The following is a 15,583-nucleotide window of genomic DNA, read 5'->3' on the forward strand; positions in this document are numbered from 1 at the left end:
TATATTCTCAGTACATATTTCATGTGAATGCTCCAACATTGAAAGTTTTAAGAAGAGACTGGACAGCCATTTGTCTGAAATGGTATAGGGTTTCCTGCCTGAGAAGGGGGTTGGACTAGGTGACCTCCAAGATCCCTCCCAACATTATTATTATTATTATTATTATTATTATTATTATTATTATGATAAATTTGGAAGGTACTTTGGAGGTCATCTAATCCAACCCCCTGCTCAGGCAGGAAACCCTATACCATTTCGGACAAATGGCTGTATAGTTGTTTCTTCTTCTTCTTCTTCTTCTTCTTATTATTATTATTATTATTATTATTATTATTATTACCAAGTAACTAATTAAATAAGTTTTCACTGCTGTTCAATAAAGATTAATAATGAGGATGCCTGAAATGTTTAAGAGAATTTTCTTAAATTCAGGATAATGACAGGAAATTTAGAGGGAAAGTCTTCATGTGTACAGGTCTGCTTGAACAAATTCCAATAATATCAAAATCCTTTTTCCATATAAATCATATTCTGTAATATCTTATTATCTTTTCTGTGTCTTCCAGCTCCATTCAGTAAGCCTATCATCCTGGACAATTGGTCCAGTGAACGTTGTGACTCAACAAATTTGACACTGAGATGTTTGTCTCATGGAGGTTCTTCAAGGCCAGAGATGTTTGGATTTATCAATAAAAAGGCAGTGAATTGGACCTCAACTGTCACAAGCAACAAAACATTGTTTAATATTACTGGCACTTTGCATTTAAACATGACAGAAAACATGTTGGTCGAATGCTTAGTTCGTTTTTCAGATTTCCATGTGTCAACCAACTATAGCTTGAGTAAGTTCCCTCCATTTTATGTAAAGGCAATCTTATTTGATTGTATAACATAATAATTGAGTAAATGACAAAACACAAAAGTATTTGAATTAATAATAATTAAATAAAAATCTTATTTTTGTATGAAAATTGCTACTGTGGTTAGGAAAAAAATGAATTGGATCGAGAATTACTCATTTTAGTAAATAATAAATGATTCACAGTGCATTGATTTAAATTGATTTATTCTAGATAAAGGTAAGCCTGGCTCAATTGTATATTGCCATTCTTCTTTCTAACCATTCATTACTACCCATTTATTATTTCCTATTTGATCAGTTAAAGAGTCGCTTCTGCACTTTATTAAATCTTTGAGAGGCAGTAGAAATGCTAGCAAACATTAGTAGTTATAACTATTAATTAAACTAGTGAAAACAGTATTGAATGAGCTTGAAGTCAATTTGAATACTGTGCCCTTTTGATGTAGGGATATAGCTAATATTCTTCCTGAGTTTCAGCTTGCAGTATGTTACCATTTTGCTTAGCATGCAGTATATGGAACATACCGTATTTGTTCTAATCTCAACTGGTTCCATCAGTGAAAAGGAAGGGAGGTAGGGACAACCTTTCACTATTCCACAGCTCTGTGTTTCACCAGTCACTGGAGAAGGGGGAGAGAGCTCACCAATCAAGCATTTTTCAGAAAGGGGAAGGCAGTTCTGCAGCCCAGCCAAAATGCTATGGAAAAAGTGACCAGTGATTGCAAAGGAGGGGTTCCAGCCACAGTGAACAGTGAACAGATAAAGGAAAATATAGCAGGAGGACAAGATGGCACCATTGTTTCAGCATTAATTGGAAAAAAAACATTAAGAGAGAAAAGAATGCTTTCATTGTGTTGGGGGACAAATAGAGGACTATGTTTTGTGTTCCTGTAGCTGAGAAACATTTAGCAGCCTATACTTGTATGGGGGCAATCTACTAATGCAAATCCATATATAGCTAACAGTAGTTTACACCATTTACTTATACCCTGCATAGGTTTCTAACCTTGTTTTCACTATATGGCTATGCTACTTCATGTTATCTTTTGTTTTTTTTTAAGCTTTTCTCTTCTTTCTTTTTGGTTATACAAATACTACCTTCTCAGATTCCCCCTTCCTTTTATTTTTTGCTTCTTAATCCTTTTTTCAAAAATTCTTCTTGTTTAAATTCACATAGCACTTTAAGCTTCATAAGGTTCATATTATTCTGCTGTATCATAGAAGTAATTATTTCTTCACTGCGGGGCTGGGTTTTTTCCATAATACTTCCAACTTTTATTTCAGATCTGACAAAGAACTGTTCTAATATTACATTGCCACCATTGCCACCATTGATTTCTTCACCTTTTGGGATCATCATTCCTTCAACGGTGATCCTGATTTTCCTTCTAGTTGTGGTAATGTCTGTAATACTCCAATACTATTGTAAGTACTGATGTCTCTCTCACTAGCTGATGCACTGTTGAGATCCAATATGAAATGTTAAAATAATTATCAGTGAGGGCACAGGGCCACAATAGATTCTGAGAATATGCAGTCTTGTACAATTTCCCCTTCCCCATTTTCTGAAAGCTCATCAGCTTTCAGCAACCTTACCCAGGAATATTATGAGATCCCAAGTGAGAATGATGAAAGCTTATGATATATCACAAGAGATCATAATGTTCTCATGACAATTGGTATTTTTGCAAGATTTGGGCCTTTCCTTTTAAATGATTGTAACTGTCAGTTTGGTGAACATCAGAGCGTTCAATGCCACAAGTATCGTATTTCTGATTCTTCTGATGATAAAATACAAGATATAAGATAGATATATGATATGATAAGATGATGAGATGATAACCTTTATTGTCATTTTTTACTATGAGCACACTTGCCCATATTAAAAATGAAATTCTGTTGCAGAAAGAGGAAACTTGAGAGTTCACAAGGTTACATAGCTATGTACATAGCTATGGAAATAAAACGTGAAATACATTGACAACTATGTACCAACAACCAGAAAGTATGAAACTAGTTATGCTCATCTTTACTTGCATATATTGACTACATTATCAATATAGATGTCCATCTTTTCTAGACCTTCTAATAAAGCACACATAGACATACAGCTTAATTTCTGATGTTTTCAACCAAGGTTGAAGAGTAGAGATTAGGGGCAGGGTACTTTAGACATTCCTACTGTGATACATATAGAATAGTTGGAAAGGTTTGTTTGTGTTTTATCCTCAAAGAAACAGAGTTGGAGCATTTTATGAATCCTAGCTTATCAGTTTTGCTATTAAATTAGTCTTTGCCATTACTCTTCACTCAAATTTAGCAACATTAATCTGTCCAAGAAATTAATCCCTGGCATATTTCAGATATTTTATTTATTTGTCCAGTTTGTATGGATAAATTATATACAATTTATATGTCTGATTTCAAACATCCCATATAGTGATTGGCCAGTTTTCAGTAGGACATTGTCTAGAAGGCATGTTTCACGTCAGAAACTGAACAGGAGAATTAATCCTTTTTGGGGGATAATAGCATTATCTCTAGATGTAGAGCTATCATTGATGCCTGCATTTTCTGCAGAAATTTGGTTCTTGAATTTCTATCATTATGGTATAATCTGTTTTTGCTAGGTTACATGGTGAATTCATTCGGCTATAGACTATTCACACAGGTTTTGTGAAAATAAGGTTACAGGATCTGGGCTGCAAAAAAAATTATTATTTTTAAATACTCTGTCTCACCACAGGGCATTTAAAGCTCAAAAACAGCATAATATTATTATAATACAGTTTTTTCTCTATTGCCCATTACATCTGATAGATTATGTATTTCAGTTCATCAAAGTTCAGGACATAATAATTATGTGTATATGTGTTTATGGTACCACAAATCTCTAATTTTTGCAGAAAATGACTGAGATCTTTCTGGAAATCTCTGCTTCTAGGAACTTCTCTTCCTATGTATCAGAAAGTAAACAAGCTTTTAAAAATCCCCTTTAACCACTAATCTGAATTTTGAAAATAAAACTTGGTCTTTAAGAGTGAAGTATTATTTGTTCTTGATGTAGCTCTGGATTTCAGAGAACGTTGGCTTTGGAATCTCTACTGGGGTAGCGGTTAAAGAGGGAAATTCTCCTGGATTTCTGTTTTGGAATATATAATGTAGGCAGATATTCTTTGTGTTTCCTAATGTTATGCAAAGGCATTTTTTTAATATATGGAAGCAGATGCAACAAAACACTGTTTTCTTCATTTTAATTTCTATAAATAGGAATTGGTGTCAAATATAAATAAACTCTGCATATATCTTAGAAAAAACATGTTAACAAGAAATCTATATATAGGCCCAATCCACTTTTTTTATTAAATATTAAATAGGCATGCCAACCAAAAAGTAAATCCCATCCCTCCAAATGGAGTATCTCTGAATTTGTTAAATTTACCCAATCACTAATTAATGTTAAGACCACAGCATCATAATATAATTTCAAATTCGGTACCTTGAGTCCACCTCTCTCACGGAAGTCCTGCATAATTTTAAACTTTACCCTTGGTTTTTTCCCTGTCCAAATAAATTTATTAATGCCTTTCTGCCATTCATTTAAATTAACCTCATTCTTTAAAATACGTAACATTTGAAATAAAAAGAGAAATTTTGGCAGGATATTCATTTTAATCACTGCAATTCTTCCCATGAGAGATAGCTGTAAGTTCTCCCAATTTTTCAAGTCTTTTTGTACCCTGACCCACAACCTTTCATAGTTATTCTTAAACAATTTTACATTAGAAACAGATAAAATAACCCCCAGATATTTTATCTTATCAACAATTTCAAAACCAGTCAAATTAGCCAAAATCTGTTTATCACAAGTAGTCATATTTTTACATAATATTTTAGTCTTATTATTATTAATTTTGAAACCCGAAACTAATCCATATTGATATATCAGCTGTAATAACTTCACTACAGAATAAGTAGGTTGAGACAAAGTAACCACCAAGTCATCTGCAAAAGCTCTTAACTTATATTCTTTTTTGTTAACTTCTATTCTTCTTATTTCCTGCGACTCTTGGATTTTAATCAACAAAATTTCCAATGTTAAAACAAACAGCAACGGTGACAAAGGACATCCCTGTCTAGTACCTTTTTCTATTGTAAAAACCTCTGACAAACCCCCATTAACAATAAGTTGTGCCGTTTGTTTTTGATATATAGCAGTAACAGCTTGTAATATTTTTTCTCCAAAATTCATCTCCTCAATTGCTCTTAACATAAAATGCCAGTTCAATTGATCAAAAGCTTTTTCAGCATCTAAAAATATCAGCCCTGCAGGGACTTGGTTGTTCTTATCTAAATATTCTAATATATTAATAATTTGTCTAACATTATTTTTCATGTACCTGCCAGTTATAAAACCCGATTGGTCCTTATGTATAAGCTGATGCACAACCGTCATAAGCCTATTAGCTAAAATTTTTGCAAAAATCTTATAGTCTACATTTAAAAGAGATATAGGTCTATAATTCTTTGGTAAAGTAAGATCTTGATCCTCTTTTGGAATCAAGGATATGAAAGCACTGCGCCATGACGGAGGGATCTCTGAACCCTGCAATATGTTATTAAAAAGCTCACCTAAAGGCTGAATCATCTCTTCTACTAAAGTTTTATAATAAATAGGTGTCAAACCATCCGTACCTGGCGCTTTACCTAATTTTAATTGCTTAATAACTGTCACAATTTCCTCATTAGTAATTGGACCATTAATTTCTTGCTTCTGATCTTCTGTCAATTTAGGAAAGTTAGCCTCCCTTAAATATTTATTTATATCTAAAAATTGTACATTAGTAGTCTTATATAATTTTTGATAATAATCTAAAAAAGATTTCTTAATCAATTCCTTCTGATACACTAATTTACCATTATAATTTATTTTATCTATTGTTCTCTGTCTCTGTTTCTTTCTTAATTGATAGGCCAACCATCTCCCTGGTTTATTGGCATTACAAAATGTATTTTGTTTCATAAACAAAAAAATTAGTTGCAGATTGATCAGAAATTAACAAGTTTTAAAACTATCTGAATGAAATCAAAGTGTTACCATGGTTAAAATGGATTAAACAGCTCTGAGAGCTGTTGAAGATGGACCATATATTATTGGTTTACATCCAGAGTAGAATTAATCGATAAATCTCAAATGAAGTAATCAATTTCCACTAATTAAGTTTTATGGGATCCTGCGTGAGGCCAGAAGAAAACACATGGAATGTTTAAGGGAGAAGAAGGAAATACGTTGACGAAGAAAAGTACTATGGAAAATCCAGTTAGATAACCCAAACATTTATTTGTAGTTGGAGGGACAGAGCACAAACAAGAGCAAAGCTTTGCCTGCCAGATACTCTCCCATCATCCCTATAGCTTGAGACTGGTTGGTACTATTACTTAAGCTCTTTCCTTAGACTGGTAAAATAGTAATAGTGCGAAAAGTAAGGTCGGTAGATGGCGCACATATATTAAGACCACATCATATTGTGTCTAGAATTGCTTTCTTAAAGTGCTTTGATAGCACACATAGATCTAGAGTCTAGATTCTAGACTATGACAGCCTCTCATTCTGGAAGAGGGAAATTGTCTGTTAAAGAATGTAAGATAATGTTGAAACTGATAAAACTACTTGTCTGCTCAAATAAGACTTAGCTTTTATCCAAATGGCTGATTTAGTTCTTTGTGTTTTACTAAAATAAGAGAAAAATCTGTGATTTAATTTTGTTGTTGTCATTGTTATTACACTAGTTCACAAGCATCCAAGATCCTCCACCACACATCAGTCACTGGCAACAGATGAAACAATACTTCAGGAGCAATCTACTAGGCAGACACTGTCAGGGCTGGGGAGGTAAGTTTGGTGCTCTGCATTGCCCTCTTAAAAAAATGAAAATAGAATCAGAGTTGGAAGTAGGCATATAAGCTACCAATTTCCATTTCCCTTTGTGCCTGTAAGATCTTCACAGAAGTTGCTCCCAGTCTCTATAAACACATTCAGTGGAAAGGGACCCACCATCACTCTTGGTAACTATTGTCAAACGGCTTTTAGAAGTTTATTTTAATATTCAAATCCAACACCAGGCAAGCCAATACAGTATAATAGTTAATGTGTGGGAGTAGGTGTTAACTGAAGTTCAAGATCATTCTCAGCCAAGAAAATTTGCTATCTCCCAAATCTACCCCACTAGATTGTTGTGGGAAAACACTAGAGGCAGAACATTAAACTAATTGACATCTGCACTGCATAATTTAAATCCATTTTCCATATTGTATATCATATTGTATTATAGTGGTAGAGAACATATTTTAGGCATCTTCTTTTGGATATTAACTGCTATCATGTATTTTTCAGTGTTCTGAAAGGTAAGCCCAGGTTCTCCAATCTCTTTTTATAAAGATTAGTTTCTACTTCCTGATCTTCCTCATAGTTCCTCCCTAAATTTGTTTATCTAAATCTTTCTTAAACTGATGAATTGAATGCAGTGCTTCAGTAGAATGCCATATTTTGTCCTACCAAAGCAAAACAAATGTTATTTCTTATCATTTAGAGATTATACGTCTTTTGTTGCAGTCTAAAATTATGTTTTCTGTTGCCTCAAACACATGCAATCCATGGCTGTTGGAATTGCACGTTTACCAAACCACACAAAACCTGATTTTTATTTCTGAAAGGAATGTTGGATTTGTCTATTAAATACCATTAAATCATTTTCAGATTTATCTAAATTAGCTGAATTCTATTAAGATCATTTTAAAAATTTTATTTAGCTCTCCCAGCCAATTTTGTTTAATTTGCAGATAAAAAAGCTCTCTTTTGTATATTAAATGTTGGCAAGATATGGGAGTCTAATGGCATTTTATTTATTAGATCTTTTATATGCCTTTCATTCAAATCTTGTACACCTACCTACTATCTACAGTGTAATTCAGAATTTCATATAGCAATTAAAATTATTTAAAACTTGCAGCATAAAAGTTCTAAAGTAAAAGCCTTGGATAAAAAAATACATTTTATACCTTCTCCTAAACTGTAACAAGCAAGTCAGCCTTTGGTTACCAATTATTTAATGGAATATGAAATAATTGGCTAAAATTTCATATTCTATTAAATTTATATTTTCAGGTACTGAATACCTAAATAGATTGAACCAAAATCTTTCTGGATAATTTTTATGAGATTTGGCTAAATGAGAAGAATATTTGAATCTTACTGAGGATCCAGCTGACATTTATCCATAGTTTGTACACCAGGTGCCTGAGTGTACTGCTAACCATAGTAGTGTAAATCTTAGAATTTTGCTCTCTTCAGCTCTGTAGTTATATTTTTATTTTATTTATTCATTTATATCCTGCTTTTATATATACACATAGCTTTTACCCGTCTATGAACAGTTTTATTAAGAATTAATTTTTAACACAAAAACACACGTAGGAAGAAAGAAATAGACATCTTTTTCAATATTTCCATTTCCAACAGTAGCAATATTTTAAAATTCATTTAAAAGAAAAACAATCTGAATTCCACAATACGCCCAAATGATCTGTTTCATTTCCAATAAAAACAGAGCCAAGTAAAAATAAATAAATAGAGAAATGAGTTTTGGTTCACTTGTAGATCTTTCCTTCTTCCCAGTTTTTAATTGATTAGTGACAATTTAGGAAAGGGCAGATTCATTAAAGTTTTCCACAGTATTATATTTCTTACATTATTCCAGACTTTGTAGGTTAATGGTAACCTACCACTATAATACAATACGCAATATAGAAAAATGGATTTAAATTATAAAGTGCAGACATCAATTTGTTTAATATCCTGCCTCTAGTGTTTTCCACAAACATGTCAAACACATGGCCCAGGGCCGGATGCGGCCCGCAACGTGGTTTTATTTAGCCCGCGAAGCCATCCTGGAAAGTGAGGGAATGGCCCCCACCGCCTTGGCCCCGGCTCAGGCCGGCCGGGAGCCAATGTACAATTTTGTGGTGGCCATCTATGCTGAAATGCAATCGGTCTTAGCTCCACAAAGCCGTCTGAAAACAGTGAGGAACCAGCCCCTGCCGCATCGGCCCCGTCTCTTGGGTGCATGCTGGGGAGGTGTCACCTTTGTGAGGAATGAAGAAATGCACCATCGCCTGGAAATGGCCAGCAAATGGCCCTCACTTACTTCACATATCCAGCTTGATGGGCTCCGGAGGAAGGGTTTCAGCAGGTTCTTTCAGTGGACCATGCTTTGGCACTTGCCCTGGTCCCACCCCCTTCTGCCAGAGACCCTCAGATCTGGCCCACTCCTGCCCAGGCCCCCACAGGCACCCTTGACGCGAACGATGTAGAGCTGGCCACGCCCACCCAGTAGGCCACACCCACTCCAGCCATGCCCACCCAGTAGGCCACGCCTGACCTGGTCACACCTACCCAGCCCCCCAAGGACAACTGCAATGCTGATGCGGCCCTCAATGAAATTGAGTTTGACACCCCTGATTTAGTGGAATAGGAGAGACAGCAAATTTCCTTGGCTGAGAATGATTTTCCTATCAGCACATAATATTACATTTGTTAGATTACAGATACTCCTTGGCTTACAATTCAGTTACAACAGCATTGGAAAAAGTAACTTATGACTACTTTTTACACTTAACGACCATTGCAGCATTGCCATGGTCACGTGATCAAAAGTCAGACGCTTGGCAACTGACTCATATTTATTGTGGTTGCAATGACCTGGGGTCATGTGATCATCTTTTGCAACCTTCTGATAAGCAAAGTCAATGGGAAAGGGGCGTTGTCTTACCTGAATGCCTTTTCTCAGCATGATGATGGAGAATCCACGGATGGGTTGTCTTAATCTATCTGCTCCAATTAGACTAAGTCTGAAATTTAGTACCGCCCCCTCTGTGCCAACTGCACCCCAGTTTTAGGCTGAGGCGATACTCAGACTTTAGTCCGACGCGTCTGAACAATATGGGAACCAGGCCAACTGACCTAATGGGAGGGAGTGGATTCTCCATCATCATGCTGAGAAAAGGCGTTCAGGTAAGACAACGCCCCTTTCTCCAGCATGATTGGATGGAGAACCCACGGATGGGACATACCAAAGCCCTGTGTCCCTAGGGTGGGGAATTAGATTGGGCCTGGGTCCCATCCAACGTTAATGCGTGTTCTAGAACCTTGCGGCCAAATGAAGCCGTAGAAGATGCATATACATCCCTCTTGTAGTGACAGACAAAGGAAGAGGGCGATGCCCATGTTGCTGCTCTACAAATTCCCTCTACGGAGGCCTGAGTAGACCAGGCAGCTGTAGTAGCTGCGCCCCGGTTGAATGGGCCGTGATATGCCTGGGATCTCGCAGTGACTGAGACTGGTATGCCAGAGAAATACAAACTCTAATCCACCTGCGTATTGTGGTTGAAGAAACCTTCTGACCTAGTGATGAAGGGTGATAGGACACAAACAGAGCCTCTGTTCTGTGGAAAGATGAGGTTCTCTGTATATAACAATATAAGCCCTGCGCACATCCAATTTGTTCCACTGAACCTCTATGTCATTAGATGGGTTAGGACAGAAGTCCGGCAAAACTATTTCCTGAGATCTAGGATACAAGGACTTGACCTTAGGCACGAAGGAGGGGCCTAGCCTAAGGGTTACCCTGTCCTTATGGAACGTACACAGGTCCTTCCTCACTGAAGAGTAGCCAGTTCAGATATCCTTCTCGCTGAAGTTACAGCAACAAGAAATTCCACCTTCATCGATAACTGTTTAAACAAACCAGTGTCAATAGTTCAAAGGGTGCGAAACAAGAGCCTATAAACCTGATGAAGATCCCACGAGGGGTATCTATGTACAGTTGATGGTCTGACGTTGTTAGCTCCTTTTAGGAAGGAGCGTATCATAGGGTAATGTGTTAAGGATTCATTGCCACAGGAAATAACTGTGGCAAGTGCTGCTACCTGCCTGCGGATGGTGCTTGTGGAAAGCCCTTTGTCTAGACCATCCCTCAGGAACTCCAAGATAACTGGCATTGAAACCGCCAAAAGGTCAATTTTTCGAACTGAACACCAATTACAGGAGTCTCTCCATGTGGCATCGTATATTCTATTCGTCGAGGGTCGCCTGGATTGCTGAATCATAGCTATGACCCTTGATGAATATGAGTCTCAGCCTAAGGCCTGCCTCTCAAGTGCCAGACGGTTAACTGGAGTCATTGAGGGTCTGGATGGCGTAGTTCCCCCTGAATGTGGGAGATGCGATTTGCTGGGATCCTCCATGGAGATGATGCGGAGAGCTCCATCAGGTCGGCGACCAAGAGCGTCTCGGCCAATGCGGCGCAACCAGGAGGACCTCTGCTCGTTCGCGAAGGATCTTCCTGATCGTGGCAGGAAGAAACGGCAGAGGAGGGAAGGCATAGAGCAGTTCCCTGGGCCAGGGACTGCGGAGCGCATCTGTTCCCTCCGCTGATGGAGGTGGGAACCCGGAAAGGAATCTGGGAAGTTGTGAGTTGGTGGGGGAGGCAAAAGGTCTAAGGTTGGGGAACCAAACCTGTCCACGATCTCTCTGAACACCTTCGGATCCAGCTGCCATTCGGAATGGTCCATGGTTGCTCAGTTCAGTGAGTCCGCCTGCTGGTTGGTCACTCCGGATATGTGCTCCGCCCTGATGGAGGCAAGATTCAGTTCCGCCCAGGACCCCAGCAATTTGGCCTCCTGCATGAGAGGCCTGGACCTTGTCCCCCCTTGTCTGTTGACGTGGGCCTTGGCTGTAATGTTGTCGGTTAAAATCAGGACATGTTGGCCCTGTACTATATCGGTGAATCCCTTTAGGGCCATATGTATGGCTCTGAGTTCCAGCCAGTTTATATTGTTCTTTAGGTCCTGTTTGGACCACCGACCTTGAGCCCAGTGCGTGTGGAGGTGTGCCCCCCACCCAAACAGGCTTGCATCTGTGGTAATGGTAATCCTGTCTGGTTCTAATACTGCTCCCCGTGACAGCGCCGGGGAGTCCCACCATTGAAGGGAGTTCAAGTCTCTGAAATGGAAGGAGAAGCCATGTAATTCTCTGGCGTGGACGCGTGCCCATGGCACAATTTGCACGCAGGACACCGTCTTCCCCAGTAGCTGTGATAGGGAGGCCAATGTGACTACTCTGGCCCTTTGGATCCGACGTACAAGAGTCTGAATAGAGTTCCTTCGGTCCTGAAATAGGTAGACCGTACAATTGTCCATGTCTATAACAGCGCCCAAATGGAGGAGCCGGGTTGTTGTATGACTTTTCTGGAAATTAACAGAAAACCCGTGCTCCTGAAAGACCTTGATGGCTAGGGCGAGGTCTGACTGAGCGTTTCGGAATGATGATGACTGAATTAGTATGTCATCTAAATAGCATTGAATTCTGATTGGAATTTGTCTAAGGTGGGCTGCAAGCACTGCCAGTACCTTGTAATACCCTCAGGTAGGGTTCTGTACTGGTAGTGGGCATAGCTGAATCTGAGGAATTTGCGGTGGTTAGGAAATACGTCTCAATTAGGTCTATTGAGGTAAGAAAGTCACCTTGCCTTGCTGGCCAGGATTGATTGAAGTGGTTGCATCTTAAACTTCTTATACCTCAAGTAAGGTTTAGATCTTTCAAGTCTAAGATTGCCCTCCAGCCCCCCAAGTCTTAGGGATGACGAAGAGGTTTGAGTAAAACCTTCGTCCTTCTTGGTCTTGTGTACTGGTTCAATTGCTCGTATTTGTAATAAATGAGCTATGGCCTCTGACATAAAGTCAGCCCTGGACCTGCTCGTTGGGATAGGGCAAGAGCGGAATTTGTCAGGTGGTTGAGAACAAAATTCTAGTCTCAAACCTTGCGTGACAGTGTCTAACACCCATGCATCTGTAGTGATGGCTGTCCAAGTGCTGGAATAAGGGGCCAGCCGGCATCTGTAGTGGTGACTGCCCAAGTGCTGGAATAAGGGGCCAGCTGGCTTCCTATGGGAAGTGAGACTGTGAGATCACTTGCCTCGTTTAGAGGAACGGCCCCTCGGCCTTGAAGGGGCCGCTTGGCCTGGATCTGTGGTCTGCTTCTGCATGCTGAACGATCCTGCTGTCGTTCTTGTCTCTGAAAGGAATAGAGGGATGCCTGGGCCCAGTCCCAGGATGGAGCTGGTCGAAAGGCAGCCTCCTGTAACTGCTCTGTGACATGAGTTAACCAGAGTTTTACATTTGTCCTTACCTTCAGTTAAGTATGGTTCTAGTGCCTTACCAAAGAGATGTCCACCTGTGTAAGGTTTAGAGGCCAGACGCCACTTGGTCTTGGTGTCTGCTCGCCAATTCCTGGGCCAAAGGAGCCTTCGTGCTGAGATGTCTGCAGCGATGGTCTGGCAGTGTATCTAGCCATGTGCAGAGAAGCGTCGGCTAGGTACTGGGATGTAGCCACTAACTTACCCAGATTTTGGTGAGCTCTGAGCTGGTCTGGAGGGATCCTGTCCTGGAGCTCACGTAATCCAAGGGCTGAAGCCCTGGCGAAGAAGGCCATGGACGTTGCCACCTTTGTTGCCCAGGCTGATGCCAGATGGGAATTACGCAATGCGGAGTCAATCTTTTTATCCTCCGCCCTAAGTGCCTCATTTATGTCCCCAGGGATGTTAGCATTGGGAAACAATGAGTTCAAGGCTCATCAATCTCAGGAATCTCCAATAGGGAGGCCAGAGAACGGGCAACATTGAATAATGTTCCCTCTACTGCACCGGGGCTTAAGAAGGATCCTAAGTTCTCCCATTGTTCTTGAACTATATTCAGAAAAAGGGGAGGGCAGGGAATATTGTTCTGCGAGACTGAGGGCTCGGTGTATATGGCGTGGGGACCCTTGGACATTGTAGGTGGGGTCTCCTGTTCTTGGGGGAGGTTTGCAGTAGTGCAGGCCCTGAGTAGCAGGGAATCAAAGAATGAATGGTCAAAGAGACCGACAGGAGGGGTGGGGTCAGAGGGAATGATGCCCTCGTCCTCAAACAAAATCAGGCCAGATTGTTCATCCCTGTAGATTCCAAATCCGATGAGGGATCCTCCATCAAATCTGGAGATTGTGGATGATACATGGCCTGGGGGGGTGGCTGTGGGGTGTTGGAGGCCATACTGAGCCACAGCCTGGGCTATCGTGGACTGAAGGAGGTCCGGGTTCAAGGCCTTGGTTCTCAGGAGGGCGAAGCCCTGCTGCAGTGGGGGTGAACGTGGCCTGGGGTCCTAGGGTGTCCTGGTTGGTTGTGCCCCTCCCTGGGTCCACTCTTGTGGTTAAATCTAATTGGGGAATTCCCCTGGGGGAAGACCAGGCCCCTGGGCTGAGGCACAATGTGAGGAAAGGGGTTCAAAAATGGACCTTCCCATCGTGCCTGTCAGATCTGGGGAGGCCGCTCTCAGTCTTTGGGACTCCTCCTCCCTCTGTGGCTCCCTGCTTGGCCGGGCTCGCTTGGTGGTGTTCTTTCCACTTGCCTCTGTTTGGCGTTTCCTCTTGGCTGGCTCGCTGATTTTCTCTGCCATGATGAGTTGCTCTGGGCTCAACCTTGGCAAAACGCCCCCCCTCGGCGCTGTAACTCACCAAGGGAGCCTGCAGAGATGATTCAGCCCTTGAGGGGGGTGGGCGGGGAATTAATGGGCACCGCGTCCCTTGGGAGCGAACAGGCCCTCCCCGGTTCAATGCTGTAGTCTCGAAGCCTCTGTCACCGGTGATGAACACTGCCTTCAGGAGAAACTCCAGGCAGTCTGGGCCTCAGTCACACACAAAATGGCCGCCGTGAGTCAATTCAAAATGGCGGCTGCAGAGTTCACACCAAAAAACGGCAGCTAGAAGAAGGCCTTGAGGCCTGAGGCCTAAGCTGCGATGAGCCCTCGTTCCGAGGAATCGCTTGGGCTCCTAACGCAGCGAATGGATTCCAAAAAAAAAAAAAGGCCATTAGAAGAAGAAGGCCTTGAGGCCTGTGGCCTAAGCTGCGATGAGCCCTCGTTCTGAGGAATCGCTTGGGCTCCTAACGCAGTGAATGGATTCCCCCCCAAAAAAAAGGCCATTAGAAGAAGAAGGCTTTGAGGCCTGTGGCCTAAGCTGCAATGAGCCCTCGTTCCGAGGAATCGCTTGGGCTCCTAACGCAGCGAATGGATTACAATTAGGTGAGCTAAGAGAGGCTGAGGCAGGCCGAGGCCTAGTAAGGCCTCCAGGCTCTGAAAATTGGATCGGTGCCAAAAACTTTCTCCTGCTGCTGGGGCGGTCTGCTGAGGCTGAGGGACCTAGAAAAGGCTCCCTCCAGGCCTGATGAGCCTCGTCGTCCCTTGCGGAGCCCCCCAGTCAATTGGCAAGCTTACCCCTGCCTCTAAGGCCTCCAGGCTCTGGTTAGAAGAATGGAGCCTCTGATGCAGAGGAACGGCCCCTGGTAGGAGATTTCTCTTGCTTCTGGGAATCCAATTTTCAAGCTGATTGTGAAGCTGAAAGGCTCTCAAAGGGAGAAAGGGAAAGTTTCCCCCCCCCCAAAGGGAGGTTTTGTCAGCCTGTCAGCCTGCTAGGCTACAGGTTGGGATGAAATAAAATAGGAATACAGTCTTCTGCTCCAGGAGCGAAGAAAAAACGCATCTTAGAGCAAAGAGACTAAGTCTAAAACTGGGGTGCAGTTGGCACAGAGGGGGCGGTACTAAATTTCAGACTTAGTCTAATTGGAGCAGATAGAT

At 41.1% G+C, this 15,583-nt stretch overlaps 1 protein-coding gene across 5 annotated transcripts in view; it reads left to right on the forward strand.

The window, feature by feature from the left end:
- The window catches only part of LOC120303883 (T-lymphocyte activation antigen CD80-like), a 50,934-nt gene that overhangs the window by 32,969 nt on the left and 2,382 nt on the right, over positions 1-15,583 (forward strand). For all 5 annotated transcript variants that reach the window (XM_039333774.1, XM_039333773.1, XM_039333772.1 and 2 more), the window contains 3 exons: positions 567-842; positions 2,147-2,287; positions 6,653-6,755. In XM_039333774.1, the coding sequence (XP_039189708.1) occupies positions 567-842; positions 2,147-2,287; positions 6,653-6,755 (520 nt within the window). The remainder of the gene's footprint in view (positions 1-566; positions 843-2,146; positions 2,288-6,652; positions 6,756-15,583) is intronic.

Source organism: Crotalus tigris, unplaced genomic scaffold, assembly GCF_016545835.1.
Source record: "Crotalus tigris isolate CLP2741 ecotype Arizona unplaced genomic scaffold, ASM1654583v1 scf7180000024508.2633422, whole genome shotgun sequence".
Lineage (NCBI taxonomy): Eukaryota > Metazoa > Chordata > Lepidosauria > Squamata > Viperidae > Crotalus > Crotalus tigris.